General features: G+C 51.5%; 1 protein-coding gene across 2 annotated transcripts; it reads right to left on the reverse strand.

The window, feature by feature from the left end:
- Positions 1–234: 234 nt before the first annotated feature.
- On the reverse strand, positions 235–15,169 carry smurf1 (SMAD specific E3 ubiquitin protein ligase 1). Of its 2 annotated transcripts, none has more exons than XM_067233353.1 (18): positions 14,939–15,169; positions 9,756–9,794; positions 9,125–9,233; positions 8,803–8,936; positions 8,333–8,398; positions 7,715–7,790; positions 7,066–7,277; positions 6,784–6,868; positions 6,400–6,546; positions 5,365–5,584; positions 5,139–5,242; positions 4,936–5,050; positions 4,205–4,383; positions 3,586–3,723; positions 3,054–3,174; positions 2,670–2,871; positions 1,794–1,869; positions 235–1,651 (listed from the first exon to the last, which is right to left on the reverse strand). In XM_067233353.1, exons 1-18 carry the CDS (start codon positions 14,991–14,993, stop codon positions 1,552–1,554), a joined length of 2,178 nt encoding a protein of 725 aa, XP_067089454.1. In that variant the 5' UTR covers positions 14,994–15,169; the 3' UTR covers positions 235–1,551. The 2 variants fall into 2 exon arrangements, with proteins under 2 accessions (XP_067089454.1, XP_067089453.1); XM_067233352.1 differs by having other exon boundaries at positions 1,794–1,878.
- Positions 15,170–16,112: the final 943 nt, after the last annotated feature.

The following is a 16,112-nucleotide window of genomic DNA, read 5'->3' on the forward strand; positions in this document are numbered from 1 at the left end:
TTTCACTTTTCAAGAGAAAAAAAAACATACATTTGAACATGACCTCATGAAGCCAAAGCATATAAACAGTTTTTAATGGTAGTATTTAATTATTTTAATAATTAATAATAGTTTTAGAGTGCATCACTACACACATTCCCACACACTGATTAGAGCGTAGTCTTTTATCTTTGCTTCAATGTTTTCCACCAAGTTCTCCTCAGCCAGAAAACACTCACAATGCACACACACTGCATATTTTCAATTTAGTTTCTTTAATATAATCTTATTTACATTGTATTTTTTCATAAATGTTTAGTACATAGTAAGTTACAATACGCTTGCATCCATTACACAATGAATTCAGAACCTAAAGCTTGTAGATTGTAACGATACTGCAAACAGTCATCTTCCACCTACAATGCATCCCAACACACTCAACATTTAGCTTGGGTTTCATTCACTTCTATGTAGTTTTAATGAGTGTTAAAAATGTTCATTCATGGTGTTCTGGAAAGAAAACAAAACACAAGAAACCCCCAATGAGCTGAACACAGGGACAGACACAGACAGACACAGACAGACAGAGGGAGACAGAGAGAGAAACAGAGAGAGAGACAGAGAGAGACAGAGAGAGAGACAGAGAGAGATAGAGAGAGCTGTGAATGAAAGGGTTGGATCTCTTTATTGCATATTTCACACACAGGAACATTAACCCTCCATGGGCTCCGCCCACATCACTGCTAACTGAATACATGCAGGTCAGAGGTCAGAGGTCAGAGGACCCCCGTGTGCCATCAGACTACAAACTCAATTTGGGATTAAAAGTCAGGTTGGGAACTAACAGAAGAGATTAGTGTGGGCTCGTGTTGAGCATAGCAGCATGGTCAGTAATCACACGGTAATAAATAATAATCAGACATGAACGGTCAGAGTGGATCAGAGCAGTCACAGACCCAAACAGAGGCTCGTTTGATCATTTATAAAAATAATAACCAGGTTCCATGCAAGACACAGACACGCATACACACACACACACACCAGACAGACGCACATACACACACACCAGGCATGCACACATACTCGCATACACACAGAAATACCCCCCCCCACACACACAACAGTGGTTAAACATGAAGCATGAATACTATTAAATCAATCTGCTTGTCAGACCATTGGTCGCTGCTTTCTGTTGAGGCGTCTGATTGGTGGACCTCAGATACAGACCGTATCAGAGACTGTGTGTGATTGGAGGATCATCAGAGACATAGTCACTGTTGGTGTTCTGAAGAATGACATCATAGCTCATTAAAACTGAAGGATAAAAATGCTTCTTCAAAACATCTGAAAAACTCTAAAATACTTTTTCGCTCAACCCCCGCCTCCCCTCTCCCCAAAGCCCTCAGCTGTCCAGAGAGGGTGGGGCGGGGCGGAGAGAGAGTGTGTGTGTGTGTGTGAAGCAGGTTTGGGTTTATTGTGACACCATCCATCACTGTTTGTATGTTTATCTGCGTAAGCATTTGTATAAAGATGTCTGTGCTAGGTGTTGGAGAACACATGTTCATAAGAGAGTCACTCCACAGCAAAGCCGCAGGTCTCCTCCACTGCAGTCAGCAGCTTCTCATACAGCTTCTCGTAAGTCTCATACGGTGGGATGTCTATTCTGTTGAAACTACACAAGCAGAAGGACACAGCTTAGACATTCGCCAACACCATCAACCAACACTGGGATGGATGGATATCTAGACACACAGACGAAGGGATAGATAAACTGCTGGATGGATAGGCACTGTGCAGGTTGGGGCTAGTCTCACCATGTGTGGGCCTTGGGCAGGTTGTCCGTGTTTGCGTCTATCAGATGGATGGTGAAGAGCCTTGGGCCTGCAGAACCTGTAGAACCTTACACACACACACTCTAGTTATCACTGCTCTACGCTCATACACAGTCTAGTTATCACTGCTCTACGCTCATACACAGTCTAGTTATCACTGCTCTACGCTCATACACAGTCTAGTTATCACTGCTCTACGCTCATACACAGTCTAGTTATCACTGCTCTACGCTCATACACAGTCTAGTTATCACTGCTCTACGCTCATACACAGTCTAGTTATCACTGCTCTACGCTCATACACAGTCTAGTTATCACTGCTCTACGCTCATACTACAGGGTGTGACCCACCCTGCAGTGTGTGTGTGTGTGTGACCCACCCTGCAGTGTGTGTGTGTGTGAGTGTGTGACCCACCGTGCAGTGTGTGTGTGTGTGTGTGAGACCCACCCTGCAGTGTGTGTGTGTGTGTGTGTGTGACCCACCCTGCAGTGTGTGTGTGTGTGACCCACCCTGCAGTGTGTGTGTGTGTGTGTGTGACCCACCCTGCAGTGTGTGTGTGTGTGTGACCCACCCTGCAGTGTGTGTGTGTGTGTGACCCACCCTGCAGTGTGTGTGTGTGTGACCCCCCCTGCAGTGTGTGTGTGTGTGTGTGTGACCCACCCTGCAGTGTGTGTGTGTGTGACCCCCCCTGCAGTGTGTGTGTGTGTGTGTGACCCACCCTGCAGTGTGTGTGTGTGTGACCCACCCTGCAGTGTGTGTGTGTGTGACCCACCCTGCAGTGTGTGTGTGTGTGACCCCCCCTGCAGTGTGTGTGTGTGTGACCCCCCCTGCAGTGTGTGTGTGTGTGTGTGACCCACCCTGCAGTGCTTTGAAGCCCTGTAGAGGGACGCGGGTGGAGCCGGTCACAAACTGCAGCAGCCGTGCTCGTCTGTCCTCGCTGAAGGCCTCCACAGCCTGCCAGAACCAGCGCACCACGTTGCTGTCGCACACACAGTGTTTCAGACGAGTGTTGGTCCTCCAGTCCGCCAGGTCGATTTTCCCCAGACCACCAATGATCAGCTAGAGAGAGAGAGAGAGAGAGAGAGAGAGAGAGAGAGAGAGAGAGTGTAAAATGACTGTACACCCTTTTCAGGTATATACTGTCCATATGTGTGTGTGGCTTGTGTGTGCATGCATTTTCTGTGTGTGTATGCATGTGTTCATATGAGCGTGTGTGTGACAGGCGTTGAGAGGCAGGTCACCTCCAGCTCCTTGTGATCGAAGGGTTTGAGGAGGTGCTGGGGGATGAGCTCACTGAAGCCCTTCTGAAGCGCCAGGAACTGGGCCTCGATGCCACGCATGAACCTCCAGTTCACATAGAGCCTGAAACACACACACACACACACACACACACACACACTTCAGATAGACTTGCATGCATAGGTGTCAGGAGACTCGTTCACATCGCTCCACACAGTACACAACACCACCTACTGGACACTGCTTCACATCGCTCCACACAGCTTACCTCACATCACACAGCTTACCTCACATCACACAGCTTACCTCACATCACACAGCTTACCTCACATCACACAGCTTACCTCACATCACACAGCTTACCTCACATCACACAGCTTACCTCACATCACACAGCTTACCTCACATCACACAGCTTACCTCACATCACACAGCTTACCTCACATCACACAGCTTACCTCACATCACACAGCTTACCTCACATCACACAGCTTACCTCACATCACACAGCTTACCTCACATCACACAGCTTACCTCACATACTCCTTCTTGTTCTCCTCTGTAACAGGGATGTTCCGACCATTAGGTTTCAATTCATGTTGCATGAACTTCCCAAAGGCGTTGTGTTCCACACAGAAGGTGTGGTCCAAGACTGACGTGATGTCGTTCTCCCTGCACACACACACACACACACACACACACACACACACACACACACACACACACACACACACACACACACACACACACACACACACACACACACACACACACACACACACACACACACACACACACACACACACACACACACACACACACACACACACACACACACACACACACACACACACACACACACACACACACACACACACACACACACACACACACACACACACACACACACACACACACAGCTGATCCCTCTGCCTGATATCTGCACTCACCAGCCTCTCAGAGCTCTGTGTGCATGCGTGTACAGGTGTGTGTGCAGGTGTGTGTACAGGTGTGTGTACAGGAGTGTGTACAGGAGTGTGTAGGTGTGTGTGTACAGGAGTGTGTAGGTGTGTGTGTACAGGAGTGTGTAGGTGTGTGTGTACAGGAGTGTGTAGGTGTGTGTGTACAGGAGTGTGTAGGTGTGTATACTCACAGGATCCAGACCAGACTCTTGTGCAGCTCCGGGTCAGTGGTCTCCAGGTCGCTCAGCTGGATGGGCTTGCCCAGCAGCTGCTTATAGAAGGGCAGGGTGAAGCCTCCGTTGATGTAGTGGCCATGGAACACTGCCAGCCCCATCACACGGCCCACGAAGTGGAAATATGACAGGTGGTCCTGGGGACGCATGGTTACAGACACCACGGTTACAGACACCATGGGTACGGACACCACGGGTACGGACACCATGGTTACGGACACCACGGTTACGGACACCACGGTTACAGACACCACGGTTACAGAGAGCACGGTTACAGACAGCACGGTTACAGACAGCACGGTTACAGACAGCACGGTTACAGACAGCACGGTTACAGACAGCACGGTTACGGACAGCACGGTTACGGACAGCACGGTTACAGACACCACGGTTACAGACACCAGGGTTACAGACACCACGGTTACAGACACCACGGTTACAGACACCACGGTTACAGACACACAGGAACAGGAACGCAGGCTAGCTGAGGCAGGCAGCCTGTCGTGTCGGTGCTCCACCACAGAGATGGCACGCTGTAATTAAGCCAAACATCTAGTGCTGCTATATATACTGTGTGTGTGTACGGAGGCAAGTGTGTCGAATATGTAGGATGAATAAGTGTGTGTGTGCATTTGTGGTATTAAATTGCAAGTCAAAGAGTGTGTGTGTGTGTGTGTGTGCACACTCACAGGGTTGATGGAGGAGTCAGGGTTGATCTGGAGTGTGTAGATGTTGTCTGTAGAGTACTGGAACAGGCCGTAGTAGGGGTTCAACATCTCATGGCACAGCAGGTACAACCACTCCCTGGAGACCACAGCACAAGGTCACAAGGTCAGCAGCATGACATCCCACTTACAGAACACAGCGTGTCAGGTGGAGGGCAGGTTCCTACCGGGCCACGCCCCCATAGTCCAGGCCCTCCTCTCCTCTGAACTTCACCATCAGTCTCTTCTTCAGGTCTTTGGGCCTCATCTTCATGATCTGCCGGTACGACTCCTGCAGACACCAGGCAGAGGAAGGATTCTGAAACTTCATCCATTTACTGAGGGTATTATCACTCCTTGATGAGTGTGCCCATCTGACTGTGTTTGTAAGTGTGTGTGTGAGAGTGAGTGTACCTCAAAGATCTCTTCTCGTGACACCTCGATGCGACAGTGTCCAGCCTGCGGCTGCTGCAGAGACAGCTCATGTCTCAGTAGTTTGAGCTTGTGGACCAGGTCTCTCTCATAGCGCACTGCCACCTCCCCCTCCCCTCCCCCGCCTCCCCCCTCCTCACCCCCCACCTCCATCTGACCCCCCGGCAGGGCCTGGGACGACTCCTTCACCTGGGAGTGTTGACTGGAGGGGGAGAGGCAAGAGGAGAGAGGGAGAGGCAAGAGGAGAGAGGGAGAGGCAAGAGGAGAGAGGGAGAGGCAAGAGGAGAGGGGGAGAGGCAAGAGGAGAGGGGGAGAGGCAAGAGGAGAGAGGGAGAGGCAAGAGGAGAGGGGGAGAGGCAAGAGGAGAGGGGGAGAGGCAAGAGGAGAGAGGGAGCAAGAGGAGAGGGGGAGAGGCAAGAGGAGAGGGGGAGAGGCAAGAGGAGAGAGGGAGAGGCAAGAGGAGAGGGGGAGAGGCAAGAGGAGAGGGGGAGAGGCAAGAGGAGAGAGGGAGAGGCAAGAGGAGAGGGGGAGAGGCAAGAGGAGAGAGGGAGAGGCAAGAGGAGAGAGGGAGAGGCAAGAGGAGAGGGGGAGAGGCAAGAGGAGAGAGGGAGAGGCAAGAGGAGAGAGGGAGAGGCAAGAGGAGAGGGGGAGAGGCAAGAGGAGAGAGGGAGAGGCAAGAGGAGAGGGGGAGAGGCAAGAGGAGAGGGGGAGAGGCAAGAGGAGAGGGGGAGAGGCAAGAGGAGAGGGGGAGAGGCAAGAGGAGAGAGGGAGAGGCAAGAGGAGAGGGGGAGAGGCAAGAGGAGCGGGGGAGAGGCAAGAAGAGAGGGGGAGAGGCAAACACTCTTAGTTTGAGAAAGTTAGTGTGTGTGTGTGTGTGTGTGTGTGTATTGTTATTGTGGTTTAGATTTTTTAACTTTGATTGAGTTGATTATGGTTTAGTACATTCATTTATATATAGTACATTTTTCTTTAGCATTGACACAACCCTTCATAGCTTCTGTATGCATGTGTGTGTACCTTATGATGGTGTGTAGGCGGGGGTCAGTGAACTGAGTGGTTCGGTTGTTGTGGTCCACAAAGTAGATCCTTCCGGACACTGTGCTTCGGACCTCCCAGCCAACCGGCAGCGGACCCAACTCCTCACAGCTAACACTGGTCAGGTCCCTAAACCAATCACAATCCACCTTGCTGAGCCTGACGCCAATCACAGTCCACCATCTACCAACTCTGCATGTTGTTGACCAATCAGGTCCCTTCATCTGGTTGGCCTCGTCAGTATCCCCCCCCCCCCCCCCCCCCCCCGACAAATTCTCCAATCAGAATCCAGAATCAGTGGGTTAGCGGAGGAGGTGAGTGAGTCAGCTGGAGGGAGAGGGATGAGGAGGAGCGAGGAGGTCTTACCTGGGTATGCGGGGGTCGTGCCAGGTGCTGACCCCTGTCTGTGTGTGGAGGAAGTATACCTGGCCCTGCACCGTGGTCCTCTGTTCTGTAACACACACACACACACACACACACACACACATTACTGCCTGTATTTGACACTGCTCACCACACCCATCTCCCTCTTTCCCCTCTTTCTTTCTCTACGTAGCCACGCTCTCTCTCTACGTAGCCACGCTCTCTCTCTACGTAGCCACGCTCTCTCTCTACGTAGCCACGCTCTCTCCAGTTCTCTCTTGTTACCATAGCCTTCAGGCAGGTCAGGTGACTGGTGTCCATGTGGTCGGTTCTGAGGGGTGTGGCCGTGGCCTCTGGAGTCCTGGCCTCTGATTCGCTGGGTCTGGAGCCTGCTCTCCTGATTGGGTGAGTCCAGACGGCACGTCCCTCCACCTGCGGCGCCCGTGGGGTCTGAGTACGGCAGCGGCTCCTCGCTGAAACAGCCCTCAAACACAGGCCTGCACACACACACACGGAAAAATCAGGACGAATAGTTCTCCAAGACCATGTTAAGTTATGTGCAACATTCCTTTACAGTCCATTCCTGTTTGTTTCATCTCTGTATAGCAGTCCTATAGGGTCCAGACAGGCAGACAACCTGGCAGACAGAGCGACAGGCAGACAGAGACAGGCAGACAGAGACAGGCAGACAGAGACAGGCAGACAGAGCGACAGGCAGACAGAGCGACAGGCAGACAGGCAGACAGAGCGACAGGCAGACAGAGACAGGCAGACAGAGAGACAGGCAGACAGAGAGACAGGCAGACAGAGCGACAGGCAGACAGAGCGACAGGCAGACAGAGAGACAGGAAGACAGAGCGACAGGCAGACAGAGAGACAGGCAGACAGAGAGACAGGCAGACAGAGAGACAGGCAGACAGAGAGACAGGCTCACCCCTCATTTTCTAACAGACCCCGACAGTCCACCACAGGACCCCCACTGCCTATACGGTCTCGCGTCTGCAAACTCACTGAAACACAAGAGGGAAACTGTTTAGAAATGTGAGTGTGTGGCTAGAGTGTGTGTGTCTAGGGTGCGTGATGTGTGTGTGTCTAGGGTGCGTGATGTGTGTGTGTCTAGGGTGCGTGATGTGTGTGTGTCTAGGGTGCGTGATGTGTGTGTGTCTAGGGTGCGTGATGTGTGTGTGTCTAGGGTGCGTGATGTGTGTGTGTCTAGGGTGCGTGATGTGTGTGTGTCTAGGGTGCGTGATGTGTGTGTGTCTAGGGTGCGTGATGTGTGTGTGTCTAGGGTGCGTGATGTGTGTGTGTCTAGGGTGCGTGATGTGTGTGTGTCTAGGGTGCGTGATGTGTGTGTGTCTAGGGTGCGTGATGTGTGTGTGTCTAGGGTGCGTGATGTGTGTGTGTCTAGGGTGCGTGATGTGTGTGTGTCTAGGGTGCGTGATGTGTGTGTGTCTAGGGTGCGTGATGTGTGTGTGTCTAGGGTGCGTGATGTGTGTGTGTCTAGGGTGCGTGATGTGTGTGTGTCTAGGGTGCGTGATGTGTCCAGTCTTACCTACGATCTGCCCCCGGACAGCATCACTGTCTGAGGGGTTCAGTTTACACAGGTCCAGGCGCTGGTCTGGAGGGAGAGAGGGAGGGCAGAGAGAGGGAGGACAGAGAGAGGAAGGGCAGAGAGAGGGAGGACAGAGAGGGAGGGGAGAGAGAGGGAGGGAGGGGAGAGAGAGGAAGGGCAGAGAGAGGGAGGGAGGGGAGAGAGGGAGGGGAGAGGGAGGGGAGAGGGAGGGGAGAGAGAGGGAGGACAGAGAGAGGGAGGGAGGGGAGGGAGGACAGAGAGAGGGAGGAGAAGAGATGGATAGATCGGGAAAGACACAGATATTACTCAAAGTGCGATGCAGTAATAAGCCTCTAATTCACATTTGTCGTTCCATTCCTGAGGGGTGTGTGCATGTGTGTGTGTGTGACGTACAGCCTGTGTCCTTTAGCCTTCTGATGTGTGTGTGTGTGTGTGTGTGTGTGACGTACAGCCTGTGTCCTTTAGCCTGCTGATGGCGTTGGAGAGCAGCCGTATGCAGCCCAGAAACCCGGCGCCCTGCCGTTTATGGATCTTCTTGTGGTTCCACACACTGATGGTGATGGAGTCTGTCTTCCCAATGTATCTGAAACACACACGTTCAGTGGTTCTACTCGTGTGTCTGTCTCTCTGTCTATCTGTCTATCTCTCTCTCTCACACACACACACACACACACACACACACACACACACACACACACACACACACACACACACACACACACACACACACACACACACACACACACACACACACACACACAGGTCGCTCACAGGTCATAGTGCTGGTTCCACTTGGGGTCGAGGGTACTCTTGACTGTGTCAGTGGAGTGGCATTGGCCCGACCCGTCCACAACCACCTTGGCAAACGGATCCGGCAGCCCTGTAACACAAACACAAGCAGCTCCACACAAGGTCTGACAGGCGGCCATGCTGAGGAGGGCAGGCTGGGAGGAGACACACAGAGAGAGGCAGCTACAGGAGGGAGGGGGGGAGAGGCAGCTACAGGAGGGAGGGGGGAGAGAGGCAGCTACAGGAGGGAGGGAGAGAGGCAGCTACAGGAGGGAGGGAGAGAGGCAGCTACAGGAGGAGGGGGGGGGAGAGAGGCAGCTACAGGAGGAGGGGGGGGGAGAGAGGCAGCTACAGGAGGGAGGGAGAGAGGCAGCTACAGGAGGGAGGGAGAGAGGCAGATACAGGAGGAGGGGGGGGAGAGAGGCAGCTACAGGAGGAAGGGGGGGAGAGAGGCAGCTACAGGAGGAGGGGGGGGAGAGGCAGCTACAGGAGGAGGGGGGGGAGAGAGGCAGCTACAGGAGGAGGGGGGGGGGAGAGGCAGCTACAGGAGGGGGGGGGGGATAGGAGAAAGATAAAAGTTAAAAGCAGCTGTGAAGAGGGACAGGATACTCACGAAAGAAGTCTTTCTTTGCGAGGTTCTTGGCACATAATACTGAGGAGAGAGACACAACAGTAAGAACACACTGGCACCTATCAGAATCAAATCAGCAAACACAGATCTGTAACCACAAGACTTTGGATCAGTGTGCATTGTGTGTGTATTGTGTTTCAGAGCATTCTGCACAGGCAAGTAGAATGTAGCAGTTTCCTGTGTCAGTGCGTAGGCTTTCTGAATGGGCTGGATGTTGGTTAAGATAATGTATGGATGCCTTAGCCTAACCACAGGCTGACAATAGCCTAGACTATACAGCATTAAAATACCATGGGGAGACACACACACACTTGTACACCCACACACACACACGCTCTGACAAAGCCAGCTCTGCTTACAGTAGCAGTGGATTCCCTTGACTGCATGTGTCTGAGGATTCAGAGACTGCAAAGCTCATTCTGACCTAACTATTTCTGTGTGTGTGTGTGTGTGTGTGTATATTAGTGTAGACAATCCAAACAGAGTACAGCGTGTGTATTGTGATTAAAGAGTGTGTGTGTGTGAGGTCCAGACAGTCTGGTTAGGGAACAACTCAGGTCAGGTTGGAGCCATGTTCTACTACAACCACCCAGCTATGAGCAGCACCCATAAACACTGACAGCAAACATCTCAGTTAACATTACTACACAAGGACACAGCCCTGCAGCACAGCCCTGCAGCACAGCCCTACAGCACAGCCCTGCAGCACAGCCCTGCAGCACAGCCCTACAGCACAGCCCTGCAGCACAGCCCTACAGCACATCCCTACAGCACAGCCCTACAGCATAGCCCTACAGCACAGCCCTGCAGCACAGCCCTGCAGCACAGCCCTGCAGCACAGCCCTGCAGCACAGCCCTACAGCACAGCCCTGCAGCACAGCCCTGCAGCACAGCCCTACAGCACAGCCCTGCAGCACAGCCCTACAGCACAGCCCTACAGCACATCCCTACAGCACAGCCCTACAGCACATCCCTACAGCACAGCCCTGCAGCACAGCCCTACAGCACAGCCCTACAGCACATCCCTACAGCACAGCCCTACAGCACAGTGCAGGAACATGCTCCGGTATAGCTGTTCCCATCCCAGAAGCAGCCCATGGTCTCTGGGCTTGGCAGAACTCGGGTAGGAAGGTTCTGTGATCTCTGTCTCATCACAGTGGAACCCAGAAGTATGTAGTATGGGATGACAGCAGGATATCCCCAGGCAGGTCAGGCAGCGCTACATGTAGGCCTGCTCCACGCAGGGGTAGGGACACCAAGGAGACTGAGGAGGGGCGGGGGGGGGGCGGAGATGGCTGTGGTTTCTCGCCTCCTGGTCTCCTTCTTGTGATTAATGCACAGAGAATGCCTCAAGGATATCCTTCCCCTTTCCTCATCCTCCCCCTCTTCCTGACTAATACATACCACGGTCTATCTATCCTCACACACACACACACAGAGGAACAGAGTATCTATCCTCACACACACACACACACACACACACACAGAGGAACAGAGAGTATCTATCCTCACACACACACACAGAGGAACAGAGAGTATCTGTCCTCACACACACACAGAGGAACAGAGAGTATCTATCCTCACACACACACAGAGGAACAGAGAGTATCTATCCTCACACACACACAGAGGAACAGAGAGTATCTATCCTCACACACACACACAGAGGAACAGAGAGTATCTATCCTCACACACACACACACACACACACACACAGAGGAACAGAGAGTATCTATCCTCACACACACACAGAGGAACAGAGAGTATCTATCCTCACACACACACACACACAGAGGAACAGAGAGTATCTATCCTCACACACACACAGAGGGACAGAGAGGAACAGAGAGAGGAGAGAGAGTGACAGAGAAGGAGACAGACAGATGGAAAGAGAGAAAGGGGAGGATGAAAGGGGAAATGGAGGGAGAGGTTCCTTCTGTGTTCTTACTCCACTTCCTGTCAGAGGTGCCTCATGTACTCTCTCCCTCCCAGTATCTCTCTGTCACCCTATCTGATGTCAAAGGCATCCCTAAACTCTTCCTCCAAGCTCCGGGTCGCCTGGCTTCCACTGTGACAGGAAGCTCTCTCTCTGACAGGAAGCTCTCTCTGACAGGAAGCTCTCTCTGACAGGAAGCTCTCTCTGACAGGAAGCTCTCTCTGACAGGAAGCTCTCTCTGACAGGAAGCTCTCTCTGACAGGAAGCTCTCTCTGACAGGAAGCTCTCTCTGACAGGAAGCTCTCTCTGACAGGAAGCTCTCTCTGACAGGAAGCTCTCTCTGACAGGAAGCTCTGTACACGAAGGTGAGTCGGGTGTACAGGTGTAGCTATGTACAATAAATACCAACACCCCCTTGGAACATTAAGCACAAGACACCCACCCCCACCCAGATACAAACCATACACCCACCTGAGGGATCTGCCTGAGTGATGGATTATGATTAACAGTGTTTGTTTCTTTCGCTCTTTGCTGTGTGTGTGTGTGTGTGTGTGTGTGTGTGTGCACGTGCCCATTGAGAGGATTACTGCTTTTTCCTCTATCCAGCACACTGCTCTCTCCTCTCTCCAGCACACTGCTCTCTCCTCTCTCCAGCACACTGCTCTCTCCTCTCTCCAACACACTGCTCTCTCCAGCACACTGCTCTCTCCAGCACACTGCTCTCTCCAGCACACTGCTCTCTCCAGCACACTGCTCTCTCCTCTCTCTCCAACACACTGCTCTCTCCAGCACACTGCTCTCTCCTCTCTCCAGCACACTGCTCTCTCCAGCACACTGCTCTCTCCAGCACACTGCTCTCTCCAGCACACTGCTCTCTCCAGCACACTGCTCTCTCCTCTCTCCATCACACTGCTCTCTCCTCTCTCCAGCACACTGCTCTCTCCAGCACACTGCTCTCTCCAGCACACTGCTCTCTCCAGCACACTGCTCTCTCCTCTCTCCAGCACACTGCTCTCTCCAGCACACTGCTCTCTCCTCTCTCCAGCACACTGCTCTCTCCAGCACACTGCTCTCTCCAGCACACTGCTCTCTCCAGCACACTGCTCTCTCCTCTCTCCAGCACACTGCTCTCTCAAGCCCACTGCTCTCTCCTCTCTCCAGCACACTGCTCTCTCCAGCACACTGCTCTCTCCTCTCTCCAGCACACTGCTCTCTCCAGCACACTCCTCTCTCCAGCACACTGCTCTCTCCTCTCTCCAGCACACTGCTCTCTCCAGCACACTGCTCTCTCCTCTCTCCAGCACACTGCTCTCTCCAGCACACTGCTCTCTCCAGCACACTGCTCTCTCCTCTCTCCAGCACACTGCTCTCTCCAGCACACTGCTCTCTCCAGCACACTGCTCTCTCCTCTCTCCAGCACACTGCTCTCTCCAGCACACTGCTTTCTCCTCTCTCCAGCACACTGCTCTCTCCAGCACACACACACACACAGTGTGTCCAGTTCTAGTTAGAGTCCCTGAACATAAAACAATGCAGACAGGCAGACGTGCGTGTGCCCGAGTACACAGGACCCAAACACAAGCGCATTAGCTAGGATCCCTGACCTGAGATTCACTTAGTTACACGCTGTCTCCATTAGGTCTTAAACTCTCCCTCTCTTTCTGCTGAACCACAGAACTACAGACAAGGGTCTCAGATCTAGAACCGCAGACAGAGGTCTCAGATCTAGGCCAAACACAAACATACAGACTAAACAGTCCACTGGCCGGCCAAACAGCTTTGCTCTCATTCGCTCATCACACATTCCTCAGCCAATTAGAATTCCAATCATACCTGTGGGGGCGGGGCACAGTTGGGGGGTAATGACCCTGTCTGTTCACAGAGATATGCACCCAAACACTAGCTAGCTACATATACAGAGCAGGATGGTGTAAGGGAGAGCAGACTGTTGAACAGACAGGCTGGCATATGGGGGAAGTATTTGTGTCAGTCAGCAGCCTTGCATTTTTTCTGAATGATGCACACATTTATCCAACACAGCCAGCCTGCCACACACAGACTAATCATTACTGAGCAGCTAGCTGTGGTTGGTCTAGTGGGAATCACCAGCACTTAGCTACCAAACCACAGGGCTGAATACTGATGTGTGTGACTGTGAACGAGGGTTGGAAAAGGCGTCTACCCAGCGGCACAGGGGCCGCATTTGCATGTAAATGGTGGCCCCAGGCCGGCCCGCATGGCGACAACAGCGGCTACAGTAAAAACCATTGTTCCTTTCTACCCCCCATCCAGCATCTCTGCAGCGTCAAATAATTGAGAGGAGTCTGGCCCGAGGGCAAGATCATAAGAATGAACTTGTCCAGTTCAGTCACACTGGCCATTTTCTTGAAGCAGGAATAAATGCTAGTTGACTGACATAGATTAAAATATTTGAACGGTAGAGTTAGATTAATCTACCTATTTTATAAAACAGTATTATAAGTTAAGGAGCTACCGTTAGCCCAGTCCATCAAATGGTAGATGTTCTCAAAAGGGAACGTTTACACCAACTGGATAATCTGGGTTATCATGGGAAAGGAACCGGACTGGTCGATAGTCGCCCGCTGCAACAGTTGTCTGGTCGTTCCCTCAAAGCAAACATCGCATTCAGGTCAAGCTGCGAGCTGCCTTTCCTAGCTTGCCAATCGGGTTGAGATAATGCTACGCTAGGTTAGCTCGCTAACTAGCAGCTCGCTAACTAGCGAGCTATAACTATAACAGCTAAAATAACAAAACATTGTTCAGCTACAGTACTAGCAAACAAGTGAAACCGCTGACGCTGGCTTTAAACCAGGTTTCGTCTTGTTAGCTGCTGCGAGCTAGCAAATGTTGTCCCGTGCAAGTAGAAAGCAAGATAAAGTGAAAGGTAATTTTAATATCAGTCAAGTGTTAAACTAGCAACCCAGAGTTGATGAATGATCTGTGTGCTACCTGGTCTCAGGGCTGCTTGCTGTGTTAGCTGAACGCTACTAGCTTACGTTAGCTAAAGATGGCTAAGCTTAAAACAGAAAAAAACGGATGTTTGGCCATACACAACAGTTGTAGGCTACTGAATTTCTCGCTGGCTTGTGTCGTGGCTTGTTAGTGTTACTGACTATTTACATTACATATTTAACTGACTTGCAATTAACTTACACATTTAGACCCGACATTAGCTAGCTACACTGTAAACGCCTTCAGTCCGCTTTACCTGTCAGCCGGATTTTGATGCTGGACCCGTTCCTTCGAGTCCCAGGATTCGACATCACTCCGGGAAAACGATCGCGCTAACTCCCCACTCGGGTCACCGGAAAAACGCAATCTTTGTACGCAGTTGGAGTATAACTAACTAGGGTGTATGAATCTATGTTTTACGTTCGCCTTCCTCACGGCAAATTGTGTATTATTTCCTCGCAAAGTCCCCCGTTCCTTCGAAATCTAACAACACAGACGAACATTTTCGGGCTCAAACACGTTCTGACGTCACATTCATACGGCAATACGTGCTCGTATCCAGGAAGCGTGGGCGTTCCCGACACAAACTAGCATGAGTTGTTCAGGAACTTCCCTCTCCAGAATGTTGGGAAACACGATATGATTAAGAAATCAACAGAAACGTACCTAGATGTAATAAGAGAGTAGCCTATTATCTTTAACTATCTACATATGCATCTTAAGCGATATATTTCAGTGGCTTCTTGCATTAACACAAGCTGACTTCTGATGTTTTAATTACCAGACAAGCTGCAGAGGTTAGTTTGGTAAAAAAAAAAAAAAAGTTTATGGCGCGTAAATCAGGAGACGTTTTTGACCACACATAATTTTAAAGACGATCACTTTTGTTAACTAAAGGTGACACGCTTTTCCCCACTTCTCTTAGCCTGCCTATTGACCTGAAACTGTTGGTTTCAAAGAACTCCAGGTTTAGGGAGGATGGCAGGGGTGTTGGAGGGCTTGAGTCAGTGGGGGCTGAAGACACTGCTCTCTCCTGAGTTGAAGGCTGAAGATCTTTAGCTGTGTTAGGGTTGGCAGCAGCAGCATTTGCTTCTGGAAACAAAGGGGTCTGTCATCAGGCTGTTTACAGGACAAAGTAAATCCACACAAGACACCTCACCACTCCCGCCACACACACACACACTAAACAGACTCAACCACGGAGGAACTATTTGGGCGCATCTTGGTCACATTTCTTTCTTTTCCCTCTTGCTTTTCCTCCTTCTCACTGTTGGCCTGGTAACGCTCCACATGTGGCCTGGTAACGCTCCACATGTAGCCTGGTAACGCTCCACATGTGGCCTGGTAACGCTCCACATGTAGCCTGGTAACGCTCCACATGTGGCCTGGTAACGCTCCATATGTAGCCTGGTAACGCTCCACATGTAGCC

Source organism: Osmerus mordax, chromosome 3 (genome assembly GCF_038355195.1).
Source record: "Osmerus mordax isolate fOsmMor3 chromosome 3, fOsmMor3.pri, whole genome shotgun sequence".
Classification (NCBI taxonomy): Eukaryota; Metazoa; Chordata; class Actinopteri; order Osmeriformes; family Osmeridae; genus Osmerus; species Osmerus mordax.